This window comes from Suricata suricatta, chromosome 16, assembly GCF_006229205.1.
Source record: "Suricata suricatta isolate VVHF042 chromosome 16, meerkat_22Aug2017_6uvM2_HiC, whole genome shotgun sequence".
Classification (NCBI taxonomy): Eukaryota; Metazoa; Chordata; class Mammalia; order Carnivora; family Herpestidae; genus Suricata; species Suricata suricatta.
The window spans coordinates 50536547-50554861 of NC_043715.1; the positions used below are offsets into that span (position 1 = coordinate 50536547).

General features: G+C 57.0%; 2 protein-coding genes across 6 annotated transcripts in view; one reads left to right on the top strand and one right to left on the bottom strand.

Annotated features, from left to right (window-relative positions):
* Positions 1–1034: 1034 nt before the first annotated feature.
* The window catches only part of TMEM143 (transmembrane protein 143), a 23421-nt gene continuing 6140 nt past the window's right edge, over positions 1035–18315 (bottom strand). The window contains exons 3-8 of one of the 4 annotated variants that reach the window (XM_029925186.1): positions 16803–16997; positions 15844–15974; positions 14274–14553; positions 8650–8839; positions 7714–7962; positions 1035–1173 (exon numbers count right to left, since the gene is read on the bottom strand). In XM_029925186.1, coding sequence (XP_029781046.1) covers positions 7748–7962; positions 8650–8839; positions 14274–14553; positions 15844–15974; positions 16803–16997 — 1011 coding nt within the window. In that variant the 3' untranslated portion in view covers positions 1035–1173; positions 7714–7747. Of the gene's footprint in view, positions 1174–6850; positions 7963–8649; positions 8840–14273; positions 14554–15843; positions 15975–16802; positions 16998–18315 lie in introns of those variants that run through there. The other 3 variants (XM_029925185.1, XM_029925187.1, XM_029925184.1) reach the window with 3 other exon arrangements.
* Positions 2311–5991, top strand: EMP3 (epithelial membrane protein 3). Of its 2 annotated transcripts, none has more exons than XM_029925193.1 (5): positions 2311–2437; positions 3420–3512; positions 3783–3885; positions 4750–4890; positions 5716–5885. In XM_029925193.1, exons 2-5 carry the CDS (start codon positions 3435–3437, stop codon positions 5883–5885), a joined length of 492 nt encoding a protein of 163 aa, XP_029781053.1. In that variant the 5' UTR covers positions 2311–2437; positions 3420–3434. The 2 variants fall into 2 exon arrangements, with proteins under 2 accessions (XP_029781053.1, XP_029781052.1); XM_029925192.1 differs by having other exon boundaries at positions 2313–2437; positions 3350–3512; positions 5716–5991.

Sequence of the window (18315 nt, forward strand, 5' to 3'; positions counted from 1 at the left end):
CGCTTGGTGTAACACGCACATACTATGTGCCAGACACTCTAAGAAAAACCCTATGATGTACTATTATTATCCCTGTTTTACATATAAACAGACTTGGAGAGGTTATTAGTAACTTGTCCAAAGACTCAGCTAATGAGTGTCGGCGCCTTGGATTGGAATGCACCCCACGTGCCTCTATAGACGCCATACTGGTGCCCCAGCTCTTGGGTCTCCTGAGTACCCCCTTGTCACTGAGCTGCCCAGCCCTCACCCCTTCAGGGAGCTGAGCTGACCCTCCGCCCTCCTGTGCCATCAAGATACCAGACATCCCATCAGCCAATTTCCTTCCCTTGTAGGAACCGAGAATTTCAGTTCTCCCAACTCAATTCTCTATCAGGACCCCAGACACCTGGTCCCTTGTCCCTCACTTATCACTAGCCCCTAGACCTTCCAAGAGACCCAGGGACATAGTAACCAGCCCCACCCTAATTCAGTAATGCAACAATAAGCAATAATAATAATAACAAATAGTTAATATTAAGTTCCCGGGGCTGCTCTTCTGCTTAAAACCCTCCAGCGGCTGGTCACCGCACTTAGAATAAAATCCAAACTCCTCCCCTAGTTCTTCAAAGGGCCTTCTTTGGTTTCCCTTCCTACCACTCCCTCCAGCCACACTGGCCCTTCTGTCTGTTCCTCCAGACAACCTGGGCTTGTTCTCCGGAGCCCTGAGTTTCCCCTTCTCCCAGCACTGAAACGACTCCTGACCTCAGGTCTCAGCTCCGATGTCCCCTCCTTACAGAGGTCTTGCCTGATCATCTTGTTTATTTTTTTTTAATTTATTTTTTTAATGTTTTATTTATTTTTGATGCAGAGAGAGACAGAGCGTGAGGGGGGAGGGGCAGAGAAAGAAGGAGACACAGAATCTGAAGCAGGCTCCAGGCTCTGAGCTAGCTGTCAGCACAGAGCCTGATGTGGGGCTCGAACCCACGAACGTGAGCTCTGACCTGAGCCGAAGTCGGAGGTTTAACTGACTGAGCCACCCAGGCGCCCCCTGATCATCTTGTTTAAAGTAGGCTCCTCCCACGCGGCTGTAATCAACTCCACTCCATTTGATTTCCTGCTGAGCACTTAAGCACTGTCTGCACTTATCAGTCTTCATTGCTGGGTTTTCTCTTGAAAGTCCGTCTGTCCCTACTGGGAAGGCAAGCTCCGTTAAGAGCAGGCATCACATCTGTTTTCTTTATTCTTACCTCCTGGTTCCTAACAGATGTTCCATAAATGTTTGATGAAGAAAGGAATGAACGTGTAGGTGTGTTAGTGTACTGGGATTACCTCGTTCATTTCTCTTTGTAAATGTTTATTTATTCATTTTTGAGAGAGGGAGGGGCAGAGACAGGGCGAGACATAGAATCTAAAGCAGGCTCCAGGCTCCCAGCTGTCCATGCAGAGCCTGATGAGGGCCTTGAACCCATGAACAGTGAGATAGTGACCTGAGCCGAAATCCCACGCTTAATGAATTGAGCCACCCAGGTGTCCCTACCTTACTCATGTTATGAATATTAAATGTATGAGTATCCAAATTTTGACTACCGGTATATTGTCAGTACTGTTAGTATCATTGCACCCATATCACAGATTAGGAAAACGAGGCTCAGAGAGTTTAAATAATAGGCAAGGTCCCCCAGGCAGGAAATGGTGGCACCCAGATTAAGTCCCACCGCCTGCCCCCTTCCGGAGTTTCATGTGTCCCCATTTTCCACCCCCCGACTCCCACTATGGGGGCAGGCTCTCCCAGCTCTCACCCCACTCCACCTGCAGGAATCTGGCCTCCTCCGCCAGACCCTCATTCCTCTGAGTATCCAGTCCTAACCCCATCAAGGAAAGCAGACATCCGGGTGGTGGGCAAGGCTCAGAGCGGAGGCCTGAGAACACGACCCTACCACTCTTTGATTCTTGCCGCCCCCTGGCCCTGCTCGATTCCCTTGGCTCCAAGTTCTCATCTGAATCCTGGGAGGGAGCCCCAGAAGATGCTGGTCTAGGGGCAGTGGGTGGGGGCCCAGAGAATGAGGAACCCAAGTGCTTAGGCCCTCCCTCCGGCTGCAGACCTCAGCGGGGCGCGGTGCGGGTGGGTATAAAAGGGTCAGTATATAGAGAGAGGCGCGGAGGGAGGAATCAGGAGGGCGAGAAGAGAGCGAAAGAAGGAGGTGTAGACAGGACTGGAGAGAGAGACAGGAGGCAGAAGGAGAGAGCAAGAGAGAGGAAAGGAGGGAGACAGAAAGAAAGAGAGAGTTCCGGATTGAAGGGGAGAAGGAGGGAGAGAGCCAGAGGAGAGAGCGAGGGAGGGAGGAAGGCGGCGAGAGGCGGGCGCCTCGAGGGTGGAAGGAGGGAGGAGAAGGGCGGGGCGCGGAGGCCCTAGCAGGGACGAGGCTCCGACTCTTGACTTTTTCTGCCGCTCGCGGTAAGTTTCCAGTCCGTTATTCGGACTGGGATTTCTTTCTTTCCTTGGGAGTGCAGCAGTTTGGGAAGGATACCCCCAGGCTGGGAGAGACGCCCCCACTCTCCGGTCCCATGGAAATCCTTGTAGTTTAAGAAGCGATCTCTTAGCACTTAGGGTGGAGATTCGCGAAGGGGTGGGGCCCGGCGAGGTTTTGGGGTTCTCAGCAGAGCCCTCCACTGGTAAACTTTCTTTAGCTTTCCCCCCACGACTGTTCACTCTCTCCTGAGGACCCTGAGCCCAGAGAACACCCCCAATCTGGGGGACCTCCAGGCACCAACCCCTGCCGCCCCCCTCCTTGTTCTAGACACTGAAGGGTCCTGAAAGGCTGGCTCCTTCCACTCAGGCCTCTCCCTGCCCCAACCCCAGCCTCCCACCCCCAACACGGATCTTGCCCATTTTCCCCACAAGATGTCCAGTCGGGCACCAACCAGTCTGGCAGCAGGGTGGGGTGGGGACCTCATGGGCATAGCCAGGGGCTGGGGTTTCCCTGGTGCTTGGAGGCAGAGAAGGGGAGGGATGAGTCACCAGGTGACTCATTGGGTCCCCCACCGCCCCACCCCAGGAGAGGAAGGGGGGTGAGTCAAGGATGCCTGTCTCTGGGGGGAGCCCCCAGCTTCTGATGAATCTGGGACGGTATGAACTTGAATTTTCATATCCTGGCCCATATGTGCCCAGGGTCGGGACTTTGAGGAGACACTGCTTGGGTCCAACTCACTCCTGGACCCAAGAGTCCACCCCTGGTCGGCTTCCACCCTGGGGAATCCAGGAGTCCAGGCCCCCAGCCTCCTCCCCGAGCCGATTCAAAGAGTCCAGGTTCCCAGCCCTCTCCTCCATCACACCCTGGAGTCTGGACTCAGCACCCTTCTCCACCAGGATTTGAGCATCCCGGCCGCCCCCGTCCCGACCTCCTGAGACCACCATCTCCTGACATCCCCCATCCCAGGCTTCCAGCGTAATCATGTCACTCCTTCTGCTGGTGGTCTCTGCCCTTCACATCCTCATTCTCATCCTGCTTTTCGTGGCCACTTTGGACAAGGTAAGCCTGCTCCCGTAGACTCCCGCCACGCCCCTCTTCTGAAGCCCCGCCGGCCCCGCCCCTTTCCCCTAGCATCTCCCCTTCTGCGCTCTGCCTCTGATGCCTCTACCCTGCCCTTTTCCCTGACTGCCCCCCTCTTACTAAATCCATGCTTTCCCCTCAGTTCAGCGCCTTCCAGGGCCTCACCCTTTTCCGAATCTGCCCCGCAGTCTCTCTGACCATGCGCACTCTCCCGTCCTAACCCTGCGCTTGTTTCTTGGTCCATCGCAGTCCTGGTGGACCCTCCCGGGGAAGGAGTCCCTGAATCTCTGGTATGACTGCACGTGGAACAATGACAACAAAACGTGGGCCTGCAGTAATGTCAGCGAGAACGGTGAGGGGCATCGGGACCCTGTCTGCAAGGGGAGGGGTAACCCGGGTCTCTTCCCAGAACCAAGAATTATAAATCCTTCAGAGTGTGAGAGGCAGGTCTGGGCCCCAAAGCTGAGTGAGTGGGGCTGATTATGACCCACTTTTCTGGGTGGCAGGGAGCGATGTGCTCCTGTTCTAAGGAGGATGGGCTAAGGCCCCCCCCTTTTGATTCAGAAAGAGTGGAGGCCACATGCTACAGGTTGGAGGAATGGGGAGAGAGCTCCCAAGATTCCGAGGAGGTAGGATTCTGTGTTCAAAGTTCTAAGGAGATGAGACTGGTGTTCGGAATGGATGGCTGGGACCAATTTGTCTGAGTTCCAAGGGATTGAGCTGGAACCGCATGAAGGTTCTGAGTGGAGCCAAATCCTTCCAAGGTCCTGAACAAGGTGGCGGAGGCAGTGCTGATGCATCTGAGCTAGAAGGGAGTGGCACATACCGCTCTACGTTTCTGAAAGTGAAAGAGTAAATGCCTTTCCCAAAGAGTGAAGTAAGCACTTCTGTTCTCCCCAGTTCGATTTGGTGTTGTCCTGGAGGTAGCCAATGCAATAGGGCAAGAAAAAAGAAATAAAAGGTGTAAAGCTGGGAGAGGCAAAGTAAATATATCTAGAGAGAGAGAGATATTTGCAGGGGACATGCGCATGTATAAAAGCCCAAAAAATCTTCAAGGCAGCTTCTAGAACTGATAAGGGGACTTAGCATAAGTTCCAGGAACCAAGGTCCATAGAGGTGGTCACCGAACTTGGGTGTCTCTCTACACGGGGCGATGAGGGGGAGGTGGTGTCCCGGACCTACGGTGACCTCCACCTCTCCCCCCTCCCTGCTGCAGGCTGGCTCAAGGCGGTTCAGGTCCTCATGGTGCTCTCCCTGGTCCTCTGCTGTCTGTCCTTCATCCTGTTCATGTTCCAGCTCTACACCATGCGGCGAGGGGGCCTCTTCTACGCCACCGGCCTCTGCCAGCTTTGCACCAGTGAGTGCCACCCCAGGGAGTGGGAGGGGCACTGTCAGGGGGCTGGGGGCCCTGAGAATGGACCTCTGGCTAAAGACAGCAATCACTGACCACCTGAAGTGCCTCCACGGGCTGCCCCTCTGCCCTGGGTGAATTGGTAGTTTCCACCGATGCCATGGTTTGCCGTCTGTGCCTCTGGGTCATGCGGAAGGTGACCCTTAGAGCCTCAAGGAGCCAGAGCAGGGAAGGGCGGTGGGGGTCAGTAATCAGATCCCGGGGATGGGAGGCCAGAGACGGTGGCTAAGCGGTACTCCGGGAGAGACACTGAATCATAACCGTAGTGGGTTTATCGTAACAGCCAGCTTCTCTTTCTGGGTGGATCCACTGTGTATCAGACACGTGAGAGGGGCGTTTATCTGCTTTTCGATTTTTCTGACTTCTGGCACAAAGAGCTAAATGATCACAGTCCTCAGCTTCGGGAATTTTACCTTCTCCGGTTCCTACAAAGCACCTGTGGTCTTAAATCACTCTTTGCGTGCTTACCTAGTAGAAAAGAACTACAAAATATTCTTTGAAGGGATGGATGGATGGATGGATGGATAGATGAGTAGATACTATGGTCCCATTTTATGGATGAGTAAAGGGCACCCAGTTAGATGAACTAAATTGCCCAAAGCCAGTCTGCGGTAAGCCTCGGTTGCAATGCGCTGAGGGAGCGAACCACAACTCCCAGAAGGCAGCGGTGCTGCGTACCGGCCTCCCCCAGGCTTCTTTGCCCCATGGGTTGTTGGGAAATGCAGTCCTCTTGCGGGTACTGCGTGACGGCCTGTCCCCATCTCCCCGCAGGCGTGGCGGTGTTTACAGGAGCGCTGATCTACGCCATTCACGCCAAGGAGATCCTGGCCGAGCGCCCGTCGGGGGGCAGCTTCGGGTACTGCTTCGCCCTGGCCTGGGTGGCCTTCCCCCTCGCCCTGGCCAGCGGCGTCATCTACATCCACCTGCGGAAGCGGGAGTGAGGGCCCCCGCTCGCCCTGCAGCCCCCTGCCCGCTCCCAACCCCGCGGTCTCACCCCGAAGTGCCCGCCCAGCCGCGTCCTCCAGGAAATAAAACCGTTTAACCGCCTGCTCTGTCTTTGCTTCCTGCCTGCCTGCCTGCCTCCTCCGGGGACCCGGGCCGCTGGGGCCTCACATCTCCTAAACCAGGGACACCCGCTCCAGCAGCAGCCTTCACAATGCACAGCGCCGGGCCCCCGGGCACTTCTAAAGCAAGACACAGGAGCCCGGTGTCCCAACAGCCTTTCCCCTTCCATAGACCGGAGTCCGTGGGGCCCTGGCGTCTCAGGATTCCTCCTGAGTCTAGACTTCTAGGCTCTTGCGGGGAAGAACCAAGACTGTGGGTTTCCTGTCCTCCTTTCCTTGTACAAGGGTCTCTTTCTCTCAATCAGGCAGGATGTGTGTTGTTCTAGTTTGTTGTTCTCAGCCCCCACCCCCCGCCCCCCACGAAGACATTTTTCTATTTCCCTCTTGGAACTCAGTCTCCTTCCCCTCCTGCATCCAATTCTGGTTCTAACCCATGGGACACCTTCGTAAAAATTGGCTGCCATCTGCCCCCCACCTTCTCCAGGTCCACTGGACCCCACCAGGAGGCATGTGGGAGTTGGAGAGATGGCTGGGTTTTACATTCACCGGTGCCCTGGCGGTGTGCCTTTGTGCAGTGAACAATTTGCACAACTGTACATGGCTGTCCTGCGTCCCTTGTTCATGAGACCCAGTTCTTTGGGGAATACGGTCTTCTCTACGATCCTCTTGTGTTACCACAGCTGGTCTATTTCACCAGCTGCAAACCCAGTCTCTCCCTAGGGTGAGTTTTTTTCTGCCTAGGACCCATCCACATGCAGGTTCCCCCAAAACCCAGTCTCTTCGTTCAAGAATTCTGATGCTTTCCTTCTCTCCAACCCCTGCAGATCCCCCACTCATCTAGATTCATTGAACATGATTTATTCCTTTGGGAGAGCGGACCAGGGAGAAATTCATAGACCAATAAATATTGCACAGGCCACTGGTGGAAGAAAGATCCAGACCGAGGTAGTTTCTGCAGAAAGGGCGAGGGACCCAGGCAGGAAAGGCACCTGAGGTTGTTGGGGCCTGAGTGGAAATGCGTCTTGGAGTGAGGGTGGTCGGTCGCTGCTTCCCCCTGACCCACCATGTTCTGCCCGACTCAAGGCTCCCGACCCCTTCAGCCTGGACAAGCCGATGGGCAGTTGACCAGACAGCCTGCCTTCTTAAGCAGCGTCACTTCATAGAAAGATCAGGTTTCCTTTAGAAATGCGGACTGGTTTCTTCTACGCAGCGCCAACTGGCAGCCCAGGGTCCACGGTGCCCATCAGCTGTCGTCGGCAGTTTGCCAGAGCGCAGGGCTAACCGGCTCGCATTGGCTGTGGACCGGGGCCCCGCCCTGATGAAAAAGTTGGGCAGTCAGCCCCGAGCGGGCTAAAAAGACAGTGATCTAAGGCCTGGGAAGGTACAGTTTAACCACAGGGCCCAGCGGTTTGCAGCACTGAACGGCTGTGATTGGCTGACACTCCCCAAACCACGTTTGGATGTTTACGGCGAGGGTGGGACTAAGAGATATCCGGGCAGCAGAGCCAAAAAGCTTGGATTGGCTGTTCCGAGGTAGGGGGTAGGGGTGCCTAGCAACCACAGGCTGCCTCAATTGCCGGCTTTGTTTAAGAATCCGGTGTCACGGAAGCGATAGCTTGTGGGTAAGTGGAAGTTGGGGAGAGGCAAAGCATCAGTGGCTGTGATTGACAGCCTGGCATGGAGGGGGCGGGGCTTAGCTCCTAACCTGGCGGCGGGCCGCGGCCGGGCAGGGATTTCGCTCAGGGCTTGTCACTACTGGGTGCGGACCGGGGGGCCTCGGAAATGCTTGTAGGCAACGGGTCTAGTTTGAGGAAACCCGGGGGCGGGTACATCCCGATGCTGGGGGTCAGGGCTTGCAGGTGGGCCAGGGCCCGAGTTCCGTTGAAGGCCACGTCACAGCCCGACTGGGCCAGGAGCCAGTTCTCTACCTCGGTCTGGAGCCAGCGGGAGGTCTCTACAGGGGGAGAAGCAGGTGTTGTGGGGAGGCGACTGGGGCCTGAAGGACCGGGAAGGGACAGCAGGGAGGGCGCGGGGCAAGGAATACAAGGGGTCCGGGTTTGGGAGAAGCCTAGGGGTCCGCTTTAGGCTAGGAAGGGTCCAACTCTGCGGCTCTCGTCTAGGGACAAGTCAGGGACTCTTGATCAGGGAGGGGTGGGGTTCCTGTCAACCTGGGGCTCACAGCGGGAGGGGGCACGAGTCCCTGTTGGAAGGAGCGCTGGGGAAGGTGGGAGCAGGGGAGGGCACGCCACAACAGACTGACGATCAGAGACCCTAATTCGGGAGGAGGTCAGCATAGGGAGGTCGGTCACCCCGGGGTGGGACCAGATCCATCAAGATCGGAAGCAGGGTTCAGGGGTCCCGACGGCAGGCTGGGCGCCGAGGTCACCTGGGATACCGGTCAGACTCACCAGGGGGAGCTGGGCGTACTGGGCCCGCGCTGGTGGGGATGGTGTCTCTATGGGGCGGGGCCACTTGGGACTGGGGGGGGTGGAGTCTTGACCCCGTAGGGTCTGGATGGTGTTTGGTTCAGGTGGGGCCACGTCACCTCTGGACCTCGACGGGAGTGGGTGGGGGCGGGGCCTCCGGGGGCAGGGCCTCCGGGGCGGGGCCTCTGGGGCGGGTTCCCGGGGCCGAGTCCTACCTTCGGGCGCACAGCGCGCAGTCCGGGGCAGCCGGGCCAGGAAGCTGTGCGCCAGCAACGCCTCCTTGGCGTGTTCCTCCTGCGCGCGCAGGGCCAGGGCGCTGAGCAGCTCCGAGTTGTTGGACGTGCTGCGGTAGTAGAGCATGTGCGCCAGCTCCAGCGCCTGCACGCTGCGCCGCTGGCCGAACATCTGCGGGCGGGACAGCGCCCCAAGGGCTCAGCCAGGTGACCGGCGGGGGAGGGGGGGCCTGGGACCCCACGCCCCCAACCATACACCACCCCCCCAGCCACTCAACGCCGGTACGGTCCTTGCCGCGGGCTCCCGGGCCCTCCCCAGGCCTCTTGGGGTTCAGGTCCCCGGGTATTTTGTACATTTCAAACACACACTCTCGCTCTCGCCCCGTGGGGTCCGAGGCCACCAACCGAGTCCCCGGTTTGCTTATCTGAGCCACAGAGTAATGGACTTGCTCAAGGATTTCCAGACGATTTGAGCTGCAGCTTTGGATCTTTTCTGCTACAACGATTTTTTCCAAGTCCTTATCTTTTAGACACACGCTAAAGCATTTCCAGGTGTATGTCTAGGATTTGCCTCCGAATAACCCGGCGGTGGGAAGGCAGGCGGTGTCTGGGTGAACAGGGACTGACTGTCCATCACTATAGACTTGGGGGTGCCCAGGACTCAGCAAGCTCTTCTGTTCCTACGGTTGTTTGGACTTTTCCACAATGAAAAGAACGGATTGCATTGCGTATGAAATTATCAAGAGAAGTGTTAACGCAAAACAAATAAATACTCCAGGCCTTCTATGGGGAAAGAAGTCTGGGGCCCCCTCCTCCCCCGGACTCTGGTCCCCGTCCTTGGTGTCCCCACGGAGGGAAATGAGAGCCCACCTGTGCCCTCCGGGGCTCACACTAGATACCTTCACTAGGATTTCTCTGTTCACGCACAAAATGAGTTCAGGACTGCTGGGTCCCCTAGCTGGGTGGGCTGGGGCCAGTGTGAGCCCTTGGCCGAAACCTAAATCCTCAGGGCACACGATCAGTGAGCCGGGCTAGATGGAGGGAAGGCTCAGGAAGTCAGCAAGAGGCTAAGAGGCTCTTGGCACCAAGCCAGGCCCATGATGGGTATTTCAACATCAGCTACTATGGAATGTTCATCCAAGTTCAGGGCTGGCTGCTCTTTTATTTATTTTATTTTTATTAAAATTTTTTTAAATTATTGTGTTTATTTATTTTGAGAGAGAGAGAAACAGTGTGAACAGGGGAGAGGGAGACACAGAACCCAAAGCAGGCTCCAGGCTCCGAGCTTTCAGCACAGAGCCCGACATGGGGCAATGCAGGGGCTCGAACCTACAAGCTGTGAGATCATGACCTGAGCCAAAGTCAGACGCTTCACCCACTGAGCCACCCAGGCGCCCCGGGCTGCTGTCTTTTAGGCGCACGTGCTGCTGCCCATCTTACACCGAGAGCTAAGGTGAAATGCCTCTGAAGGCAGCATAGCCATGTTAATCGCTCAGATGACCTGCCGTGTGTGCGACTGTGCTCTCTCTCCCTCTGAGCCCGGCCAGCACGGGACGCGTCCCTGCGTTGGAACAAATCGCCATCTCTCTGGTCGAAGGCGAGATGCAGGAAGTGCGTGTGTTGAGGACAGGCTGGGATGGAACCCACACAGGGCTCTGTGTCTGTTCCCGCCACCCTCACGGAGCTGAATTCTCTTCCGTGAAGCAGCACACAGATGAGGCCACGCCTCTCTCTGGAGAGGACACACCAGCTGCCACCCAGGCGTGGCAGCCTCGTTGACTGAGGTGTGTCGCCTCAGCCCACCTCCTGGCCTGCCGGACCCCTCTCTCCGCGCTGCCCCTCCTCTCCGACCCCGCCTAGTGCACAGCCTCCTCCCGCTTGCACCTGCCCCTTCCAGCCTGTGTCTGCACAGCCGCAGAACGGACCCCGCTCCCTGCTTGCCCACAGCCCTGCCATGGCTCCCCAGTGCCCTCAGAGAATCCACGCACCCTGGCCAAGGCGCCGTGCGGCGCGGACCCCAAGGATTCTCCCGGTCGCCTCCTGCTCTTCCTCTGTGAACTCAGCCCACAATGAGCCAATTTACCCCGAAAGTTATCCTGAGCTGCCCTCTCCCTCAGGACAAGCCAAGTCACCCCTGGGCTGCTCTTAGGAAACACTCCCGGCCTCGATCGTCAAGGTGCGGGGCGGACACTGTTCCACAGAGGGGCCGCGGTGTCACCAGGCTCCCACAGTGCCCACGCTGGCCTCTGCTGGGCGCCCGACAGTCCGCCCATGTGTCCCACATCTCTCCCTCCAGGGAGAGATCTCTGGGGTGCTTGCTTCTCAACAAGCCCAGGCCAACTCTGGGCTGAGCTGAGGAGCCCCACACTGAGCCAGGGTAGGGCGGGAACCCCCAACCCAAGAAGTCAGGGAAGATTCCCTGGAGCCTCTGAGCAGAAGATAAGGGGTGAGTGGTGGTGGGGGCGCAGGGGGGCTTGGCCAGCTCAATAAGGGAGGAAGGGCATCTGGGTTGGAGGGAACAGCACCTGCGCAGGGAGAGAGGAGGAGGGAAGCAGCAGAGTGGGGAGCAGGAGGCGGAGCGCGCAGATTTTGGTAGAGTTGAAGTTCAGAGCTGTGGGATGAGGCTGGGGAGGCGGGGTCTCAGAGGCCAGGCTGTGAGCAAGTGCAAGGCCAGTTCTGGGGGCCTGGGGGATGGGCTGGAGGGGTCGATGGGGAGGCCTGGGATGCCCGGGCTGGGGCCAGGACAGAGGGAATGAGATGGGGCACAGGGTCGGGGCAGGAGGGACAGACTGCGGTCAGGGCGAGGGACCCATCAGGGGTGTGACTGGGGGCACCGGGCCCTCTACAGATGGGGAGCCAGGACCAGGAGCAGGTGTGTGGGGAGCTGCCTCGGAGGAGGGAGCAAAGGAGGAAAGAAGGATGTGCCGTCACAGCCAAATCAGCCTCCCAGGGGCCTGACCTGAGACCTGCCCCTTAGACAGGGGCTCAGGGAAGGGGGTTCGGGGAGGAAGGCTCTGGAGCTCAGGGGGACGAGGTTAGCGTCGGGGGGGGGGGGGGGGGGGGGGGGGGGGGGGGGGGGGGGGGGGGGGGGCCGGGGGGGGGGGGGGGGGGGGGGTCTGGAGGCTGAGGGAGAATCCCGCACTAGAGCCGGATACCTGGGAGTGACCGACACACAGGAGGGGACAAGTGTGCACGGGGAGGGGGTCGGAAGGAGGCGAGGAGGGCCCACATTTAAGGGTTGGAGGCTGAGCCCTGAGCTCGGAAATCCTGTAAAGGATCCACCACATTAACTAGTGAGCTGGGTTTTCAACTGGAACCGTCAGAAGGGCACCCGGGGTGGCTTCGGTCCGTTAAGTGTCCGACTCTGGATTTTGGCTCAGGTGATCTCACGGCTTCGTGGGTTTGAGCCCCGCATCAGGCTCTGTGCTAATGGGGAGGAGCCTGCTTAGGATTCTGTCTCTCCTGTCCCCCCCACTGCTGTGTTCTTTCTTTCTCAAAATAGATAAACTTAAAAAAATAAAATAAAATAGAAAATAAATAAGTAGGGGCCTCTGAGGTGGGACAGATGTTTCCCACTGGGGCCGGGACTCTGGGTGCCCCCACACCTGACACCCCTGCTGTGGGTCTCACAGCCCCGCTCCCTCCACAGTGGCTCCCGCGCAGCCTGCAACTTCCATAGCAACTGCTGCCCAATGGCTAAACCCCAGGGTCCCTATTCCGCGGCATTCAAGGCCCTTGCCACTCTCTAGGGCCTCACTTCTCCACCCAGGCCCCCGACTCCAGCCCTGAGAGACCCCCCCCAAGCTGCACTCGCCCCAACCCTTTCTCCACCAGGGTCCACTCCTCCCCTTTCAAAGCAGCGCCTGGGCAGCTCAGTCCATTGAGCATCCGACGTCAGCTCAGGTCATGATCTCACAGTTCAGGAGTTCGAGCCCCACATCGCACTCATTGCTGTCAGCGAGGAGCCTGCTTTAGATCCTCTGTCCCATTCTCCCTGCCCTGCACACACACTCTCTCTCAAAAATAAATAAACATAAAAAAAAAACCAAAAAGCTTTCCTTAAGTCCCGCCTGGCCCCTGGTCCTCAGCAGCTCTCCCCATCCCCAGCCCTTCACCCTCTCGGCCAGCACAGCCCGCTGTTCTCTGTGGGATTTATTGCCACTGTCTAAGAGCCCGCTGGGATGGCTGTAAGCAGATTGAAACCCAATGACCCAGCGAGTGAGTGACCAAGCACAGTGCCTTCCACACACCAGTCAACACTCCTGGGGCCCGTGCCAGCCCTGGGGAGGATCGGCAAAAGGCAGCTCCTCCTGGCCGACTCAGCCTCCAGATAGCACACGGGGCACAAGTTAGGTTTCAGTCCCCACCAGCCCCTCAGCTACGAATCCTTGGATGGTGAACAACCTGTGCAACTGCATTAGGCGGCCATGCATTCACATGTAGTAGAATCAGGAAGGGAGTGTGTTAAAAATATAGTTTCCCGGGTCCCGGGCCCAGTTTCCCATTCAGTCCATTAGGGCTGGAGCTCAGGAGGCTGCATTGATAAAACAGAACATGGGGCACCTTGGTGGCTCTGTCGGCTGAGCATCTGACTTCGGCTCAGGTCATGATCTCACAGAGCTCTGCATCAGGCTCCGTGCTGACAGCTCAGTCTGAAGCCTCCTTCCGATTCTGCGTCTCCCCCTCTCTTTCTGCCCTCTCCTTCTCGCTTTCTCTCTCTCTCTCTCTCAAAAATAAATAAATGTTAACAAAAAATAAACACAGGGGCACCTGGGTGGCTCAGTGGATTGAGCATCCGGCTTCGACTCAGGTCATGACCTTGCTGTTCACGGATTCAAGCCCTGGGTTGGACTCTGTGCTGACAGCTCAGGGACTAAAGCCTGCTTTGGATTCTGTGTCCTCCCTCTCTGCCCCTCCCCTGCTCATGCTCTATCTCTCAAACTGTTAAAAAATAATAAACAAACAAACAAACAAACATATAAAGCACCTCCCCTGGCGATAACGACACCAGGCCAGGATGACGAAGCCCAGAGAACAAAAGCCCAATCTGTAATAGTAATAATAATAATAATAATGGCTAACTCTCCTTTGGTACCTTTTGTACCGTCAGCCTCTGTTCTCAGCATTGCATGTGCATTACTTCATGGAACTCCCGTAACAACCCCACGAGTAGGCTTCTTGTCAGCCCCGCTCTCCAGCTGAGGGAGCTGAAGCCCAGAGACCTCAAGCGGCGTGTTCGAGGTCACACAGCTAGAAGACAGAAGAGCTAGATTCACACCCGGGCAGTCAGCTTCTAAAGCCGCTCGTCCGCGGGGCGAACAGACCTCCAGGACAGGGCACTTGAGGCCGGCCTGTGGACACTCGCGGGGGCGGGCACGCACGGGATCTGCTGGACCACCTGACCCACTGGGCACGGCTCGCTGCGTTTTCCAGGCGAGGACACCGCAGCTCAGAGATTAAGAAAGCTGCCCGGGTTGCGGGGAGCAAATAAGGTGCAGGCGGGAGGACCCGGGAAGGAGGGAAGGAGGCAGCGCAGGAAGCGAGGGGCGCCGGCGGGGGCGGGGAGCACGCAGGGGCGGGGCCGGAGCACGGCGGGCGGCGCTCACCTTGGAGGCCCGCAGGCCCATGAAGGCGGCGAAGAGCAGCAGCAGCACGGACGTGGCCACCTTGAGGTCCGACAGCACCACCATGCCCACGTTCACGAAGAACACCACGCCCGACACGAGCAGCGTGAGGTTGAGCAGCGCGCGCTGCAGCGTGGGCGTCCGCACCTTCAGCTCGGGCAGCAGCTGCTCCAGGCCCTCGAGCGGCGTGTCCTTGAAGCTCTTCAGCACCAGGTGCCCCCGCTTGGTCCGCGCCGCCAGCACCACCCGCTTAAAGTACCTCCTGACGGGCCAGGACGGGGGAGGGGGGGTCAGGCCCGCGCGCGCGGAGCCCCCTCCGACCCCAGGACGCTGTCTCTAGCTCTGCAGGAACCCAGTCCTTCGGAGGGCTGCTTACTCCGAGGGCGGCGGTAGGAGGAGAGTCAGAACTAAGCTAAGTGTCCCACGGCGGGGCGGGGCCTCAATGGCGCAATCCCCGGCTGCTGGGCACGCAGGTTGCTTCTGGTTTTCTGGGCCTGACAGGTGACAGCTGGGCCAACTATCTTTTTTTCTTTGGCTATTTTTCACACTCGAACTCTACTTTTACTTATTAAAAAAATTCTTTTAATGTTTAGTTATTTTTGAGAGAGAGAGAGACAGCGCAAGAGGGGAGGGGCAGAGAGGGAGCCACAGGATCCGAAGCAGGCTCCAGGCCCCGAGCTGTCCGCACAGAGCCCAAAGCAAGGCTCGAACCCAGGAACCGTGAGATCGTGACCTGAGCCGAAGTCGGACGCTCAGCCAACGGCGCCCCCTAGGCGCCCCTCAAATTCTACCTGTAACTTAGAGTGTCTGTGAGATGCAGGGAATGCCATCACGGCCCCGGTGGAGCTTACAGTCCAGCGAGAGACAGACAATTCAACACCCCGCCTGCGGGTATAAATATATCCTTGAAACGGATTCCTGGAAGCGGAGTTACTGGTTTAGGGGCGTGAGAGTTTTTTTGTCTTTGGGGTTTTTGTTTTGTTTTTTTTTTTGGATTCGTGACCATATTTGATAGACTGATTTCCAGAAAGCTTGGGTAATTTACAGGCCCAAGAAAAGATCTGGCTCTCCTGACCCCACTCTGTACTTGAATAGCCTCTGTTAAAAATATGACGCGCTCGGGCTCTGTGCTGCCAGCTCGGCGCCTGGAACCTGCGTCCGATTCTGTGTCTCCCTCTCTCTCTGCCCCTCCCCTGCTCGTGCTCTCTCTCTCTCTCTCTCAAAAATAAGTATTTAAAAAATTAATAACAAATATGATGCTCATCAGAATCCTGGCTGTGCCATTTTTTCAGAACACGGCCTCCCCTTTCTGAGCCTCAGCTTTCCTCATCTCGGAAATGGGGACAAGGACCCTACCCTTCCTCTTCCCCTGGGAATGGTAGTTCTTACTTTCTCCTGGGAAGGGAAGGCAGCATGTGGATGACCTCCCCTCCCCTTTCCTGACTCCCTGCCCAGGGCCCAGACACCCGAATCCAGACACTGACCTGTCAGTCCCCTCTCGACTCTAACCTTGCTCCCTCTTGCTGCAGCTGGGGAACAAGGGCCGCCTCACCTCTCTGCGGGGGGTGACCTGGTGAAGAAGCCGCGTTTGGAGCCCACGCTGGACTTACGGGGGATCTGCCCAACTCGCTGGCCCAGGGCCCAGAACTGCATGTAGATATACTGATCCAGATTTATTGTCACCTGATGGGAGAGACAAAGGAAGCGGAGGCAGATGAGCACGGGCTGGGCTGAGAGCACAGGTCACTGGAATTAGATGCCCCTTCTCCCAATGATTTCCACTCTTCTCCCGGGCTTATCGTCTCCCAGTATCTAGGCAGGGTGGCCATGTATGGTTGCTCATGTTGTATACTGCACAAGAGCATACTATCTAAGATGGCCCCGTTTACCTCTTAGTCATTTTTAATGCCATAGTTCCGGAGATCTAAGATTCCACTGATTTTAAGATATGACATGTAACATTGTATGAGCTCAAGGTACACAACATGTTACTTTGATACATTTCTATCATGTAATATCACTATCGATTGGACACTCCATTATTTTATGAAGCAGTTGAAAGAAAAAATATATTGCCAATTAACACTATGTCACACCAACACTTATAAGTTATATCCCAAATTCAGGGACAAGATAATATGACTTCGGTAAAAAAAAGTATATCTTTAAAAAAATCATTAAAATGGGGGACTTTGGAAGATTATAGTCCTTTTATTTATTTATTTATTTACTTTAAGGCTGAGCACCTTGTATTCTGCATTATTACAGTTTTCTGGCAGACGGTGATTGAGTCTCTAGTCCTAAGAAGGTCCGTTTCTTACGATACTTTTCCAACAGATGGCAGCGGCCTGACCGGGAAAGAGGTGCCCTGTTGGAATTCACCGAGAACACGACCTGGGCTCATGCCGCATGTTCGGGACAACTCCCGTCAGCCTCTGCGCCCCAGAGGCTCCATCCCTGCCCCAAGGCCTTCTGGGGGTTTGGGTCCTCCTCCGGCAGACCGGCACGCACCTGGACCTCATCCTGAGGGTGGTGGACCACCAGAGCGTAGGCCAGAGTGTCCTCGGACAGCGGGGAGAAGTTGGCCTGGGCCAGCAGGGGCTCCACGGCCTGCAGCACCTCCTGCTCGTTGGACAGGCGCTGGGGGTCCGTCAGCGAAGGCTGGTCGAGGGTCTCCCTGTCGGGGTTGATGGGGTCATACAAGGCCTGGGGAGAGGGTCAGAGAGGAGGAAAATGGGCTGGGGCAGCATGAGGGACCGCTCCTGGCCCCATCCTCGGAGGACGGCGGACCCCAGGGCCTGTGCTGGGCCCTCTCCCCTTTTCCTCATTGAACTAAATAGCCTCCTTCTTCCCCTGCCTTTATTTTTTTTTTTAATGTTTTTTATTTATTTTTGAGAGAGAGAGAGCACAAGCAAGGGAGGGGCAGAGAGAGAGGGAGACACAGAATCCAAAGCAGGTTCCAGGCTCTGACCTGTCAGCACAGAGCCCGACGCCGGGCCTGAACCCACGACCGTGAGCCGAAGCCGGATGCTTAACCGACCGAGCCCCCCAGGTGCCCCTCTTCCCCTGTCTTTAAACACCACTCTGTGCGTCTCTGTGTGTCTGTGCGCAACTCACACCTCCAGGCTCTCGACCTGATATCCGGTTCCGGGCGCGAGCATCTGTCCCAGCCCCCCCCCCCCCCCAGTAACAGACGGGAAGGTGACACAGGGACGCGCAGAGAGAGTACGTTTTCGGGCCTCCCCTGAGGCCAGGTGTGCCGGGGAGGCGGGCTTCAGCCACAGAACGGGGTCCACCTTCCCTCTCACTCCTTGGCCCCCAGAACTTCCACTCTTTTCCTTCCTCTTCCAGCTTAAAACACTACTTTGCCCGCGGCTTAGCTTCGACCACTCAGAGACGAAGACGGTGTCCCAAGGAACGGCACAGTAGCAAGATGGGAGGAGCCTGGGTTCTAGAACAGTCTGTGGAACCCTGGCCCACGTGGCACAGGACCACTTGGCGGGAGAGAAGGAATCCCCCCGCACTTACACCAGCGTGTGGGCGGGGTCTGCAGCTAAGCCTTTATTTCTACCGACTAATGCAAACGAGGTCACAGTCCCCTCAATCCAGCAAGGCGAGCCCCCCGGGTCACATCCGCCCACCCCCATCTCCCCACAATAATCCCATTCTGGTGGGGGGTCCGACTCTTGACTTCCGGTCAGGGCATGATCCCAGAGTCGTGGGATTGAGTCCCTGTCAGGCTCATGCTGAGCGTGGAGCCTGCTTAAGATTCTCTCCCTCCCTCCCCTCCCCTCTGCCCCTCGCCCCTGCTCACACTCTCTCTAAAATTAAAAGCAACAAATACCATTCTGGGTTTCCCTTCCCAAACCTATCCCCCGGGGGCCTTGGTCTCTACCCAGAGTGTCAAACTCTCATTACTCCAAGATCTCTTTGACATTTGACAGCTCCCACTGGAAACGCCACTTTACCTCTAACATGGCCCGAGGGGAGGCGAGCGCTTTGTTTCTTCCTCACCCCTCCCCCC